General features: G+C 42.1%; 1 protein-coding gene across 1 annotated transcript; it reads left to right on the top strand.

Moving 5' to 3' along the window:
• Positions 1-255: 255 nt before the first annotated feature.
• On the top strand, positions 256-4,319 carry RGS21 (regulator of G protein signaling 21; the record flags this gene model as incomplete). The annotated part of the gene is made up of 3 exons (XM_081124203.1): positions 256-325; positions 2,983-3,149; positions 4,116-4,319. The coding sequence occupies exons 1-3, from the start codon at positions 301-303 to the stop codon at positions 4,317-4,319; spliced, it is 396 nt and encodes a 131-aa protein (XP_080980329.1). The 5' UTR covers positions 256-300.
• Positions 4,320-16,100: the final 11,781 nt, after the last annotated feature.

The raw sequence follows: 16,100 nt of genomic DNA, 5'->3' as shown, positions 1-16,100 counted from the left end.
AGTAAGTTTACAGTTATTTGTATGGAAAGTAATAAAATAATAAATAATAATACAGGAATAAACTGTGTTTCTCGTACTCACAACTAAAACCTACCCACCCACCCGCCCTGTATAATTCTGGTTGACCTTTTGCAGTTTAATCAATGGCACAAAGCTCATGTAAATGATGCGATTCAACAAATACAGGTAACTCCAATATTACCATAGGTTGTAGAAGAAAAAGATCACAATGCTATTGTCAAGGGTAGATGCTGTTTCTACAGGTCGCCGACGACAGAAACAGTGGCGTGGTGTGAAAACATGGACACTCTCTTAGCCAACCAAGGTAAGAACCAACCGAGAACAGGTCTGAAAACACAGCACTTAAAGGCAAATTGTTAAATCCTGAAAGTGACAGACATACTATGTAGTATGACTTCGATCAATATTCAAAGTATAAGATTTTCCACAGTCACACAAATTTATACAGGCCCGTGGTCTAAATGGAACTAGGTTGGGCCAAAAATAAAACAGGGTTATAGACACTCCAAGCACTAAAAGAGAAAGCAAGTGAGGAATCTATCGTTTCCTTACACTCGCTGCCATTTGCTATGTATAATGACTATTTTTGTTACAAGTTGAAAGAAACATACAAACTATTGAAAAGTTAAGAATTTAGAAAAATCACTTGTTTTTCATGCCCTGTAGGCCAAAATAAAGTGTATAAAGTATTTATTTCAACTGAGCTATTCTTATTTTTAGCAAATACAGAACCATATTTAAATGTATGTGTTTATATAATATGTACATGTGCTGAGATGTATTTATATTAGATATGGTGGCTCACTAAGGTAATCTGGGCCAATTATAAATAAAGGATCCCAGATGATACAAAATAGTCACCGATGACGGTCGCTGGGCCTTCTGATGAATCATTCTGCTTTGCAGCAGTTTCATCTCAGATGGGGGGGGAAATGACACCAGGCTTCTGTAGAATATTTTTTAAATGTTGCATTGTTTGAACTAATCAAATGGTATTTCCATGTTAAATTCATAAAGTAAATATCAGCATATTAGAAAAGTTTAACACATGAAGCTGAATAAATTCTTTATATATAGACTTATATTGAATTCAGTGAAATTATACTCTAATTTTCATCACTCGTAAATAACTCATTTCTAAAGCATAAACATAAAATAATTCACAGTAGCCCGAGAATTCAACCAGGTCAGCTACAAACCGCCTCAAGGATACGGGGTTGCATTTTTGTAAGTTTCGAATGGCACGATTTGTTTTCTTTTCCCTTAAATGTATAAACAGTGAGACAGGCTGGGTGAGCTCAGAGCAGAGTTTCTCTGCCCATGGGTGGAGCGGGGGACTGTCCCTTAGAACTGAGCCGACCACAGCAGACGCGTCCCTACGCGCATCTCCGGGGATTTGTACTTCATGCCCACACCGTGTGGGAAAGTCGCAGATCCATCGGAACAGCTGTTTGGTTCTTGTACTTTATAACACCAGAGCCTTTTAAAGCTCTCGACAATTCAGTGACTCACCAGGTTATCTAACGGTGCTGATCGAGGGGACGCCTCCATGCCACAGGCACCTCCTGGGCACAGGCCCCGGAGCAGGTCTCCCCAGCGATCACTCCATTCTTCCTCTCGTCAGCGCCTGCTGGATCCGACCAACAGCCGTTCCACTCCTCAGAGCGCGGCTCAGATAATCAGATTTTAACTGTATGTAGCACAATATTTCCAAATTCACTTGACGGCTTTTGAACATTGAAATTATATGTATAGGACAGAAAAACAGTTCAATAAAGAGTGTGTCCCAGACAGAGGTAACCAGCTCCAGGTCTGGTTGTCTAGTCCATCCCATCGGGTCCGAAGTTGGTAACAACTGTTAGTTCAGAATAGTCCTTCACTGACATCACAGGATGGGAGAAAGTAATCGATTCTTGGTCTCTAACTTCCCACCTCTCTGGGATCTGCTTAAATTAACCTCACTGGGAAAAGGCTTCTATGCCTTCATCAACCTACAATACCCTTTCGGTATCATTAAACTGTGCTTTATCCTCGATATAAAATATATTTTATCATCAATTCTGTTTAGAACCCTCAAATTCATCACTGTTTGGACCAAACTCAGAGAAAATTTTCATTAAGGGCTACTAAGACGGTTTTTATAACCTAAATGTGTGTCACAGAAGCTCCTTGGGTGTATTTTTAAATTCAGAAAGCGTGCAGTTAATTAAATTTTTTATAGTGCTCACTTATTAACGACATCCACACTCCAATATTTCTACTGAGAATTTTAATTGGCACCCGATAACCTTTTGCAATGACTTGTTATTTCAACTCTATTGCAAAAAAAACTTTTTTTTAACATTGTTAAGTCTATTTTAATCCACCTATCACCACAAAACAGGGAGAAGCATTCACACCAAATATCCTGCCAGTTACTTTTTCGTTTAGAGATTAGAGTTGGCCAGTATATTCACCCAAAATTAACAAAGGCCAGCCCCTCCTCCTTTGCTTTAATAAACCAACACAACCTAACTTTTCAGTATCAACTTGTGTGTTTTTCAATAACTCATAACAACCAAGAAATTCTTACTCTACATGAGCAACATCACTAACTTGGTCTGGGCTCAGTGCAGTGGGTCTAAAAAAGCAAAGTCAATGGGGTTTTCTATGAAGTATCTGACATCAAGACCGTCCCCCAAACATAACTGCTGCACTTCTCAGATCTAAAGAGAAAACGCACAGGTTTTCTTTGTTAATGGAGCTCATTGTAGAACTACAGATACGGTATTTTATGTTTATTTCAACTGATTCAAGTGAGGTTTTTAAAGTTAAAACCCGAAACATGTAAAGGTTGTATTGAGAGGAGTGATAAACGTTTGCCACTGAATGCTCCATAAGCGCTCCCACTGCACCAGTACTTATGTTGGTCATGTTACTGAGTTGCATGGTATACAAAATTTCACTCATATTATTTCGTAGCCGGTCTCGAGGCTTTCCGAACATTCCTGAAATCAGAGTTCAGTGAAGAGAATGTTGAGTTCTGGCTTGCCTGCGAGGACTTCAAGAAAACGGAAAGCACAGAAAAAATCGCTTCCAAAGCCAAGACGATCTATTCTGAATTCATCGAGGCTGACGCCCCTAAAGAGGTGAGTGAAATATTCCAGCTTCGTGAATATTCATCTCCCAGCAAATCTGCTCCCAATTAAAAAGCACTAAATCCACCTAAAGGGAAATCGAACTGCCACTATGCATTCAGATGGAAAACATCTGTAAACTCCAGGAGGAGCTCCTGAGGATGATCCCTGGTCCTTCCCTGACTCAGCAAGAATTCTTCAGCCGTTTCTGTTTTCTTAGCACCACGATCCAGGCCCTAGAGAAATTGTGTCTAGTGTCTCAAATTAAACAGCTCTGGAGTTAACCCTACAGAAACCCAACTTAAATATGCTCCTGGATTTCAAGTTTGGTTTGTTTTTCCTTTTTGAAACCACGGACATCAATGTGGAATAGAGTTTTGAAATAAAATTTATTTTAATTAAAAATAGTGTGGTGAAGGCCCGGGGACGGGGTGCAGGGAGAGGGGAGGTGGTCAATGGGGGGAGAAAGGGGACATCTGTAATACTTTCAACAATAAAGATAAATTTTAAAAAATAGTATATAAGGGGGAAAGAATCAACTCCTATCCAACAGTATAAAATCTTCATTTTTAGTATTTTGGAGGTTCCCCACTGTGGCAGGTGATAATGTCTTACTTTCTAAAAGAAGGGCTTTCTGACCTTTATCTGTTTGACGGTGAAAATCAGCCAAAGGTGGGAGACATTGTCTCAAGGGATCAGGACCCACCTGTATCACTTAGGCTCAGAAAAATACAAAAAAAGGCCTTAGAGAGAAATGTGGAATAACTTTGATAATAGCCCCCCCCCCCAACGTGGTGTATGTTGACATCACACTTTTATTTGATTTAATTCCCAGAACTAAAACCACGATCAGCTCCACATACCCCTCCGACGTTAAACTTGAACGTTCAAGCGATTCATAGTTTTAAACTGCTGTGATTCCTCACTGACTATATTTTGATCGAGCTAATCTAATGCTATGCGATCTTATTTCCACAGATTAACATTGACTTCAGTACCAGGGACCTCATCTCAAAGAACGTCGCAGAGCCCACTCTCAAGTGCTTTGATGAGGCTCAGAAGCTAATCTACAGTCTCATGGCCAAGGATTCTTTCCCTCGGTTTCTAAAGTCAGAGATTTATAAGAAACTGGTAGAGAGCAAACAGGTTGGAAATCACAAAAGATGGCTCCCTTTCTTGTAAGGAAGGTAAATGACAAGCTAAGAACCAGGCTACAATTTGGGGGGAAACCGGTGACGGGAAAGATCGACTCTCAACCATTACACATCAAGGCGAAAATGTTTTCCATACACAAACACCATGTAAGTTTTTTAGGGTTTAGAAAACATTTTTCTATTCCAATGGAAACATAATATTTTAACTATGAAGCCTGAATTTCTAAGTCATTTTTTTAGAATTTATTCATTTCATCAGATACTTTAAAATCTCCTACTAGGCGAGTTCAAAGGGAGTTGGTAGGGATATAATGCTCTCTTAAACCGTGAGTGGATATTCTTACGACCTCATGAATTCAAGAAACTGTGTATCTTCATGTGGTTGAGTGGGAGGCTGTTTAGCATCATAAACATGATTTTAAACACCCTTTGCATTACTCAAAACCCCACTTTCGCAAAAAAAAAAAAATTTAATTCTGAACCAAACACATTTAGTGTATTTGGCTATTTTCTTCTCAGTCAGGATCTGCTAGATCCTAATGTGGTAGTTATCAGGACTGGTATGGCTCTCAGATTAATCAAAAAGAAAAATGGTAACCATGTATGCGTAATATATATAAAATCTGTCTAATAACGCTATTGATCAAACTTTGTCAAAATATATCACTTGGTGTAATTCAACAGCATCTCATAGGCATGTATGGAAAGGGCCTTGAAGGTGGGGAAGACTGATTTTCTTAGATTAATAAGGATATAAAGGAAAGAACACGTAAGGAGCATGGGTGAGTCCTTATATGATGAACTACACAGCAGCAACTGTCCCATAAAACAGAAGTAACTGCAATAGTATGTACTCAAGCAAATACAGGGTTAAGTATCTATTCAGCCCTGGAACTTGTTTATAAGACTCAAATAAATTATAAAATGCATTTATTTTGAGAAGTTCCCCAGTTTCTTTCTGAATATAAATGTCCTGTGATGAGTATGAATAATTTCATGTCAATATGAGAAGCTACAAAGATTCAACAGATCTTCTGTATTTTGATGTTATTTGAACAGATTTATTTATCTTTGTTGATGTCGCTATTTTGCAGATTATTTGAACATTAAAAAATGAAGGAAAAAAATAACATGACTTATTCTATGTTTCCACAACAATGCATTTGATAGACAAAACACTGTCTCCCCTTCGTCATCAAAAACAAACATTCACACACATGCAAATGGAATATTCCCTGTACACATGCAAATTTTTTTAAACTTTATTTTCCCAAACTTTTCTTTTAGTCTGTCTATATACAGAATTCATTCTACTCGCCTCCACCGGCTCACTTTTCTCTAGCGTGTTCTAATTTTGTACCATGTGGCAACTATGAGTATGGTTAGTATTTCTGATGAGAGTACAGAGGATATAACAAAAGCAGAGAAAAGTATTTTCTGTTTCCTTTCCAATATCCTTTCTGACAGACCTAGTATCACCTTGGCTTTTGAGCAACAGCAGCATTCTGGGCCATAACTTTGGAGAACAGTCTAGATTTATTTCCTGGAATTTCAAGAAACGTTGAATTCCATTAGCCTGGACTGGAAATTTAGATTGCCAGTCCCTAATAAACCACACAAGTTAATCTATGAAAGATAGTGTTAAAAAAAATCTATCAAATACACACGTCACTAATTTTAAATATATTTATTATTGGTATTAACATTATAATTATCAGACACCATTTTAAAAATCTACTAAATTTGCGTAATGAAAGAACACTATTAACTCGCTGAATCTGCACTTTTCAGGTAATTCTAAAACCTAAACACAATAACAAAATTGTTACGCTGAATTACTTTTATTAAATCTACGGTATGAAATTAAAAGGTATTTAAATCCTTGTGTAACTGTTTAATGAAAATGTTTATTTTATGAAATGCCTATATTATGAAATGGTATTACAGTTCATTAAAATTGTTGTTTAAATTAGGCTTCATAAAGATTTTAAGAGAATCTAACCAAACGTATTAACAATTATGATGTTCCATGAATTTAAAATAATATTTCATAGTAATTAAACCATGCCCTTTTTTAACTATAATCGCATTTGAATGTGAACAAACATAGATTTTTGCTAAGCATGAGTATTTCAGAAACAGGCCTTGGGAAAAAGACTATTTCGTGGGGACATGAAATATGAGAAAATAATATGATAGAAAATACCTGAACATTTTTAACTACGTAACTCTTTTAACTTAAAATTACTTTTCCCCAAAAATTGAAATGTGGAGCTTAGAGGAGTATCAATTTTTGGACAAAGTATACAGTGTACTGGCTGTCAAAAGCTGTACAATACATTATGCAAATATAATTTCATCCTTGCTGTAACACTGAATAAATGTGCCTACTGTATCATAATGAAACATTTCTCCTTAGTGCTGTTCTAAACTCACCATACAACGACCCAGCCACCAGGAAAAAATTAGTTCATATACAAGTATTTGTTAAAACCAAAGTTTTCATTAATTCTATAGCCGACTACAGTTCCACAGATGCCAGCAGAAGACACAAGATCCTAGATCTGAAACAAAAGATGTCATTACGGCAATAGCAGTAGCCAGAGTATCTGAATCCTTGAGTCCTGCCTCCCGAAGGGTAATTAATGCACAAAAGGGCCAGGTGACTCCTGAATACTCATTAGTTTGTGTTAAAAGAGAGAAAGCCTGAGCTTAGGAAACCTAAATCTTTTATAATAGGCAGTAAACACGGCTACCCTTTCTTTCGGAGAGAGAGACTCTATTTTCCAAGGCTGTTTGCTATACAGTCTTGAAAACTTAGACCAGGACAAAAGTATCAGTGTCTCTATTTGCAAAATGGGCAGAAATGGGAGAGGCCCAAGGAGCATTATCTCCCGACAACCACCCAAAGACTAGAAAATAACTAGTCTTATTACAGGGAACCAGGGGGAGATGCTCAGACGTCTCTGCTGTGTAAACTGTGAATGCAAAGCTACACTCGCCTTTGCAGGAAGCCATTCCCTGAGGTTGGGAGGCCACAACCAACAGAGAAAGGCAACAGTCGCCTTCTGTCAGAAAAGACACCCTCGGTAAAAATAAGTCAACGTGCATTACTTTGCACGAGATGGGATTTCTCTCTCTGGAAGCTCTTCGGCGAGCTGCCTGTGAATGGGTGAGAGAAAATTCCCATGCTTTCTAAAGATGGCAACACTTGGGAGTTAAAGCAGATTGCATTTAAAACAAGTGTCACGAGTGAGATGACTCAACTGAAACTTCACCGCTCCCAGATCTGCTGTCTGCTGTCTTGTGAAAAGAAGCCATCGTTCCAAGTCCTAAACTCACCAGGACGGCTGGAGCCCGCGCACTGTGGTTACGCAGGATGCTGCCCACTTGGACGTCAGCTTCGTGCTCCGTGTCGCTCCTTGCCCTGTGTCGCTACTGCCCCAAAGCCCTACAAAGGAGGCCTCAGAGAGTCCCCTCCGTTCCTGTTTAAATCCACTTGTGAGTATTGACACTAATGCTAAATCCTGGTGTTATACAGATTTTTAAAACAAACATTTTTCGCCGTGAGTGGCAGAGGGCAGCTCCTTATTAATTCAATAATTCATCAACTACACAGACACAACTGATACACACGCTAAATAAACTATAGTAAGAAGTTCTAAGGAAAACCATGATCAAGACGAAGCACTGAAAATCACTGAGTTTTGTGTTTTCTTGTCTCCTTTTCAAATTTTATACTATTTCTCCTCCAACCCTAACAGAAATCTCCAAGAAACAGGAAAATGGCTTAAGTAACTTGACTTTCTGTTGTGTAATATAAATACGTGTCTAAGACTGTGAGCGAGGCTGCTTGCAGTAAGTAATGATTTCATGCATTTTATTTTGTTTATTGCTTTGCTATTAATCCCTTCCTGCAGAGTTTTTAGTCCGAGTTGTGCAATCTATTGTTGGAACATAAAAATCATCCAAGTTGACCAAATAATGAAAAAAGCAGTTACTGCTCTAATATATCCATCCATCCATCCATCCACCCATTTATTCCCCCAGTCATCAATATAATCCTTTCAACCACTAATTAACCCAGCAGATTATTAACTGCTGAGTTGCCTCATAATTGGGGTTGATAGAAAGTGACTGAGTAGGGTCTTCTCTCAATGGGTTCGTCAACGTTTTGCTTTCACAGATCACGCTAGGGGGAAATTATTACAGGGAGGCAATGGTCAAAGGCCCCGTATGTGACTCAGATGAGACGGAGCAGAGAGTCTAAGAAGAAATGAGTAGGTGTGTGTGAGAGCGTGTGGTCTGTCTGTCTGTCTGTCTGAAACAGAAAGAGCTCAAAAGCAATTGGAAGCATAAGTTAGACTAAACGGATCCTAAAATCCTACCCGGCAGGGTGATAGGACATGAAAAGGTATCGGGAAATAAGAGAGTAGTATGATTTTAGGGAAAGCTGAGGTCCATCCAGCTCCACACATGAGCGGATGCTCACAGTCTTGTCCTGCCTCTGTTAGAGTTCACCAGTCTTCTCGTTTCTGCAGCTGAATCTGAAAGTGGAGACATACAGACCCCTGGAAATTCGGGGGACTCCTCTCCCAATCAACCCCGAAAAAACCAACACAGCAGGTGTCCACACAAAAGAGGGAGGGGACTTTCCTCTTTGCCTCTGCATTTGCCGTGTTGCCTGTTTATGTGCCACAAGTTAGCGGTATTAATATCACACTGTGAAAAATAAAATAAACGGAGCCCCTTGAAAACGGAGCCAGAGCTGCCATCCCAGAGGAACCACCTTGTTCGTCTCACTCCTCGAACCTTTGGGATATTTAAACTGGGCAAAGTAACCTTTGGGCCGGACCTAAAGCAACGTCATTCCAAGCAACTGTTTGCAAAGCTAACAGGAGAGCAGACATATGTATTCCAGAACGAGAGTGCCTTGTACCGAATCATTCCACATCAAAATTCATACCATTAAGGGGGGGAAAATATCTCTAAACTTTCATTCAGTTCAAAGTCTAAGTAGGGAAGGAGGCAAAAGGGGGAACCCTGGTGGAAAATGAAAGGCTTGCTGCTAATTAGGCTCTTCCAACAATCCCCAAGGAAGGGTGGCTTGCCAATTAATCTTAATTGCTGAGTGCCAGGGCCTTGGGGTCTGGCCCCACCAGAACTCCCAGCTGCGGCGGCTGGGCCTTGTCCACCCGAGCAGGGCTTCCACCCCACGCTTCTCAAACTAATCTCAGCAACACTTGACCCCAACGCACCCGCCCAGGGAAGGGGGCGTATGGACCTTTAGCACATCGCCGTATTATTTGGGGTTGATTTCTAATTAATATTCTTCTCTGAATTCCAACATCTTCCCTGGTCGTTGCTACTTACTTAGTTTATGATAATCAGGAGACGTCCTCGAGGAAAACACACCTGTTAGAAAAGCTGAGTGCAAAATTTTCCTTATAAAACTCAGACACAATTTAATAGAAATCAGAACTCCATATACACATATGTAATTTCACACACAAGAAAATGACTCCCTGACTCTAATGCAGGAAATATTCCCAAAATCGTCAGTTATAGGGCTCTCAGACAACCCAAAGATGGATGTGTTTTCTAGCTTTGCCTCCGTAAAGCTGTGTTTCCTGTTACGAGTCTTTCTCCAATGCTTTTGGTCAGAATCCTGATAACTAAGGTTTTTCAGGATAGATTCTCCATCTAACACTGATAGGAGTAGAATCGCAAACCTGCGCCCAGGGTGCTCCCTTTTCAGATTTATTTTTATAAATAAGTTGCTGTGCCTCCCAGCCAGCCTGCCGGCTTTCTTCACTGCCTGAAAACACCCCCTTCACTCTGAGGCTCTGGCCTAACTCAGATTCCACTATTTGCATTTAAAATGAACGGATGCTGAATTATATTCTTTTTCAAGGCCTTCCGCACACGGGTTTGCATCCAGGTTGCTGCTGGACTGTGAATAATTTTCATAGTGCATTCATTTGTCATAAAAACAAGCAAAGACGATTTATAGGAACTGGCTGGACCTGGAGGCTAATATTTCCCCCTCTCGTAGTATTATTGATTTTTTTTTTTACTTCCTTCCATTTTTCTTTAGTTCTACGAACACCAATGATAGGCCAAAAGCAAAAAATCTGCTAAAACATAATTAAATAATTACCGTCTTACAAGAAAAAAAAATGTATATGAACTGGGGTAGGAAGAGTATAGGTACATGAGAGAAATATAGAAAGAAGAGACGCTTCCAGGCCTAGGCAGGTGGGAAAGAGCCAAAAAAGAGAAAGGCGTGTGACGTAAGTAGGCACCAGTTATGCTTATAAAGAATGTAATGGAGCCTACTTTTCGGTCTTTGGATACACGTGTCACTACAATCTAGTTACAAGTCATGTTCATTCATAGTGTCCTCAGGTTTCTGTATGATGGTCACTCAGCCCTACGGCTGTTTTGTTTGTTTGTTTTAAAATAGATCTTTATTGATTTCAGACAGAGGAAGGGAGAGAGAGACAGAAACATCAATGATGAGAGAGTCACTGATCGGCTGCCTCCTGCAGGCCCCCGACTGGGGATCAAGCACGAGACCCGGGCCTGTGCCCTGCCGGGAATCCAGTCTCGATCTCCTGGATCCTAGGCAGATGCTCAACCACTGAGCCACACCCGGCCGGGCAGCCCTAAGGCTTTTGATTCTCTAAAATGGTCAGACAGTTCACACGGAGATGGGGAAGCACATGTTTGGCAAACAAATGTTTGCTGGGCCACCTTTAACCCAGGGACACAGGGAAGACTGTGACGAAACGGGCCTTGCAGGTTCCTCCCCGTCAGTCACACCCAGTTCACATTAATTACCGTTACCAATGACGGGACCTCCAGTCCTGGAGCAGGTCCGCCCTCTAATCCCTCTTGTGCAGTGATGGGCAAGGTCAACGTCTCTTCCCGAGTTTCTTAAAAATAACCGGCTTAAAACAATATCCCCCAAAAGGCATATCTTGTGGTGGCAAACTCTGCTCCCCTTCACACACCACGTTAACGCGGACAATGAAGGCGGAAATCGCTAAAGATTTTGCTGACCTTGGTCTGATCGTCAACTCAAATGGAGACTCAGCCAAGAAATCAAGAGAAGGCTGAGACTGGGAGGGGCAGCGATGGAAGAATCAGGGGAGACCATCGAGGGCACAGATGTGGCAGACACTCGCCCGCACTCAAAAACTGCAGCTCTACTGACAGCACCGAAAAGGCGTCAACCGAACAATGACCAACGTGGCGCCCTGGTGCTTTCAATAGCACGTCAGTCACATGATCCAGAAAACCAACGTGTGACCGCGCAGCATGTACACCAGCTGAGACAAAATCCTTCAGAGAAGGAGGCTCGATGTGCAGGTCTGCACAACCCAGGACACAGTGCGGTGAAGGCCGGGGGTCCAAGGGGCCCAAGGGGGGAAAGCGGGGACTCAGTACTACTTTCAACAATAAAGATAAATTTAAAAATAAACAGTGGGCCTTTGAGAATGACAGACACTCTCTTTTCCACTTACTATTTCTAACCAAAAATGTCCCTGTTTTCCGTATGTTTGCAGATCTAATTTTCTCTTCTCTTAGCCTTTACATGCACCAGATGGTATACAGTTATCGCCAGTTTGCATCATTTAATACACACGGAAAAAAACTTTTAAGAGAGCATTTTCTATTTTCAATTGCAGCTATTTGAGATTCTGCAATGCGGTTTTCCATGTGGGATTTTTCCTGACAAACACTATCTATCCATCAGTGTTCCTAAGTCACAGGAGAAGGAACACGTTTCAATGAATTTTTGTCATTTAAAAAATAAAAAGACTAAAATTTCTTACGACATTTAAGGGTCTCTGAATCACTAAACAGTAAGCCAGCTGCGTGAAATAAAATTCATTCTGGTTTTCAACAAAGAATTTTCCTCTTTGACCTTGAGAAGATGCGCACCCCACGCTAAAGTCTCTAACTCTATCCGATGCAATGCCACTGGCCTGGATGCTTTGTAAAACCACGCACCCTCTCCCCAAGGCGAGAGGGGAAACGTCTCCAGGTTAACAGATACGAACACCTTGCCCAACGAGATTAATTAGTTTCCCTGTGGGTCGAAGATATCTATCCAGAACTCTCTCTTTCAGGGGACTCGTGCTTTATCAGAGGCGGCAGACAGACACCGACTCGCCCCTCGTCTCTCCCTTCCTTCCGGCCTGTTTCCTAAGGGGCAGGCCCGGTTGCTGAGCAACAGCAGACGTCCCTGGAAAGCACGCGCTCTCCCCTCCCTGGGTGAGGGGGCGCGGGCAGCTGGGAGCCAACCGCACGGAGGCCCGGGCACCGGGAGGGGCTCTGGCCCGCCACCCCCCGGCTGTCACCGCAAGGCCATCAGCGTGGGGTTTGCAGCCATACACTGCTCAGTATCAGGTGCCTCTGTAATAACAGTTACTAAATCAGAGCAAAGGAAATGCTTACGGAGGCCTAAAAGTAACCGGCTTGGACTCAGGACGCTCAATAAATCAGAGTATTGTTTCGTTCCAAGACGATCGCTTCTGCGCTCACACGTGGGGCAGGCTGAGCAGCAGAGCGACATCTAATGTATGCATTTTATTTATTTACTTACGTATCGATCCATGTGTCTATCTATATGTTTATTCATTGAAGTTGGGGGATATTTGGTTTGTTAATAAACACACTTAGCAAATTTCATCTGAAAGTTATTCATTAGATTTTTCCCCCTGACTTCAACCGTGCTTCCCTGCACTTTATATAATTGATTTTATACTAAAAATTCACTTAGGTTTCCAGGAATTAAGACCTTTTCGTGGTGCTTTCTGTGAACAAAACAGTAGCTATGTCTACCTAAGCTCTAAATTTTAGCATCTTTTTGTCATCAAAAGTTGCTGTTCTGCCCAAACTCTCCAACCAATCAAGAAGACTCAACAGATTTGTTCCCGCTCCATTCCTGGACTTAAACGAGTCGAACCTTAATAAAAGATAGTCTCTTTGTTGAAAGTAAAAGACATGAAAACCTTGCAAAAGTGCTACATTAAGCCCAGGCGAGGCTCAGCGGTTGAGCGTCGACCTATGAACCAAGAGGTCACGGTTCGATTCCCGGCCAGGGCACAGGCCCGGGCTGTGGGCTCGATCCCCAGCAGGGGGCGAGCAGGAGGCAGCCGATCAATGACTCTCTCATCATTGATGTTTCTCTCTCCCCCCCCCCTTCCTCTCTCCAAAATAAAGACATATTAAAAAAAAAAAAAAAAGATCTGACCCCGAGAACCCAGACATTTTACTCAGCACGCTTACCGCCTTTCTACACAGCCATGGGAAATCGGTAGCTATTTTCAATTCCATACTGTCTTAGGGAATTTTGGATAAACTAAATAAAACACTGTTCCTCTGACTCTGGTCAAAATGATGTGAATTCCAAGCGGTGACACTAACTGATAACAAACTGTGATCGGACATCAGGAGACATCTTGGGACGTGACTCGCTCATCCCGTCTCACAGCCAGTCGGTAGGAAAGTTAAAACCACAAAACCCGGTCTCCTTGGTTTCTTTCCAGCGTGTCCCTGGACTCCCGCCTACTTTCCTCAATATAATAGCACATCAGAATTTCTTTCCTTCACACAGTGTTTTATATTTCTCCCTGCGCCTTCTGACCTTAGCACATTTAAAATATCCGGAGCTAATGCTTTAAAGACTTGCAAAGTTTTAAAGCGGCTTCTATGATCAAAAAGTATGAAACAAGGTAAAACTCACTTTTTATCCGGTCAGCACGTCCTCTGGTGACACAGTCTCTCTTCCTCCTAACATGAAGGCGCCAGTTGCGATGGTGTATAAAAACCCGGTAAGGTTTCATCGCGAAATTCAGTCCCACGGCAGGTCAAGCTGGAAAAAAAAAAAAATAATGTTCACATAAAGCCGATCTGGATCAAAACTTTTGTTGAAGACATGAAAGTCGGCGCGGGTTGGGGTATGGCTGCAAGGGCTGGAGAAATTAAGCACAGGTGCCGCCTTTCATTTCTGCCCCGGAGAGGCCTGAAACGTCCAAGCCAGGAGACGGAATGTGATCAAGTAGCCCGGCTTGTACGCGGCTAAATTGATTTAAAAAAACACACCATAAAGACCTAAATCTAAATTATAAAGCCCATTTATGAAGTCCTATCAAACCGAACTGTGATCTTCAGGTGTTTTGCACAGAAATCCCGGACACGGGTAAGGGGCCAGGAGATGCGTAACCCAGAAAGGAGGTTGGGGTTCTACCCACCCACACTTTGTCTTCTGAGACACTTTCTCTCAATCTCTAAACTCCACGGGCAGCCAGGGCCCGCAACCTGTTCTGAATGACGTGCGGGAGACGGGAAGGGGGCCGTGTTACTCAGAGGAGAAAGCCGCCGCATTTGGAATACTGGTAAGTTCCTAAAGAATGTGACCAGGACCATAATATGTGGCATAAGATTATTTTGTTTGTACCAGGGGATTGTCCCAACACCCCACAAATTGCCCACTAATCGTAACTGGTGAAACAAAACATGTTCGATGGTGACAGGTTGGACATGTACGCCATTTAGTTCATGATAAACTGTCCTTCGATAGGTTAAAAACATTTGGAGACATAAATTCAGAACTGAACGGCCAACGTGAACAACAATATTAAGCGTCAGGGCTTAACGTGAGAAACATCACACAGGACAAAACGCACCCAACAGTTCAGGTTTCGAGACGCTGAAAAGTTACCCCACACAGGTAAGGACAGAAGAGAGAGAGAACACAATCTAATTCCACACCCTTGGGATTTCACGTCTGGTACATGTCTGAAGAAGACTGGAGATGCTGGAAATAGATGCACAAATTCAGTTTTAAACTGTACTGTGGGACAGAAAATTGTTCCAGGTCCATGGTGAAATAAGCCTGCAACAGAGTACAAGCCACAATAGAGTCACTAGGCGGTCTTAGTTCAAATGACGTATTTTTCCCAGCAAAACTTCCTCGATGGAGAAAGCACCGCGCAGCCCGGCCGGTGTGGCCCAGAGGGCTGAGCGTCACCCCATGCTCCTGGAGGTCACGGTTCAGTTCCCAGTCGGGCACCTGCCCGGGTCGGGGGCTCGATCCCCAGCAGGGGCCGTGCAGGAGGCAGCCGATCAGTGACTCTCTGTCACCATCGATGTGTCTTTCCCTCCCTCCCTCTCTCTGAAATCAATAATATATATATATATATATAAAATGTTCAGTTCTCTCAAGCTGTGCAGTGCGTGCCTCCAGAGAATAAGCCTTCAGTCTTTCCTCACCGCGCACAAGATGAGAAACTGGTGGAGGAGGGGCTCAGGCGGCTTTATGCGCAATGGGGCCCATTCAGAAGCGGAGGAATAATCGGATGGAAAAGACGTGTGAGAAGCGGGACTTGGAGAATCTCACAAATCCCCTTTCCTATTTCTTTCCACTTAGAGACGATTCGAATCGCTTGCTTCCAGCTTATGAGATGAGACAGTGTTGAGCTTTTGACCCTGACAGGGAGCCGAACGTGTTATCCTGGCGCCGGGGCCTTCCTGCCGGGTGCCACCCGCAACTTAAAACGCTTTCTCGAGTGGAGAGACGAAAGCTCTTGGCAAATTTCTTCAGGAATTGTCAAACATCAGATTCCTGGGACTTCAAGATGGGACTATATTAAAATTTTAATAAAGTCTCTCCATGCACGACCGATATTAAGATTTCAGTCATCCGACTGACGCAGGAATGCAATTCAGATGGAGGCCAATTATGTTCAACCCGTGTACCTAACGAACCTCATAATCTATGAAAACAGGGGTGAGG

The sequence above is a fragment of the Miniopterus schreibersii genome, assembly GCF_964146895.1.
Source record: "Miniopterus schreibersii genome assembly, chromosome: 21".
Lineage (NCBI taxonomy): Eukaryota > Metazoa > Chordata > Mammalia > Chiroptera > Miniopteridae > Miniopterus > Miniopterus schreibersii.
This window is presented reverse-complemented; position numbering and strand designations above follow the sequence as displayed.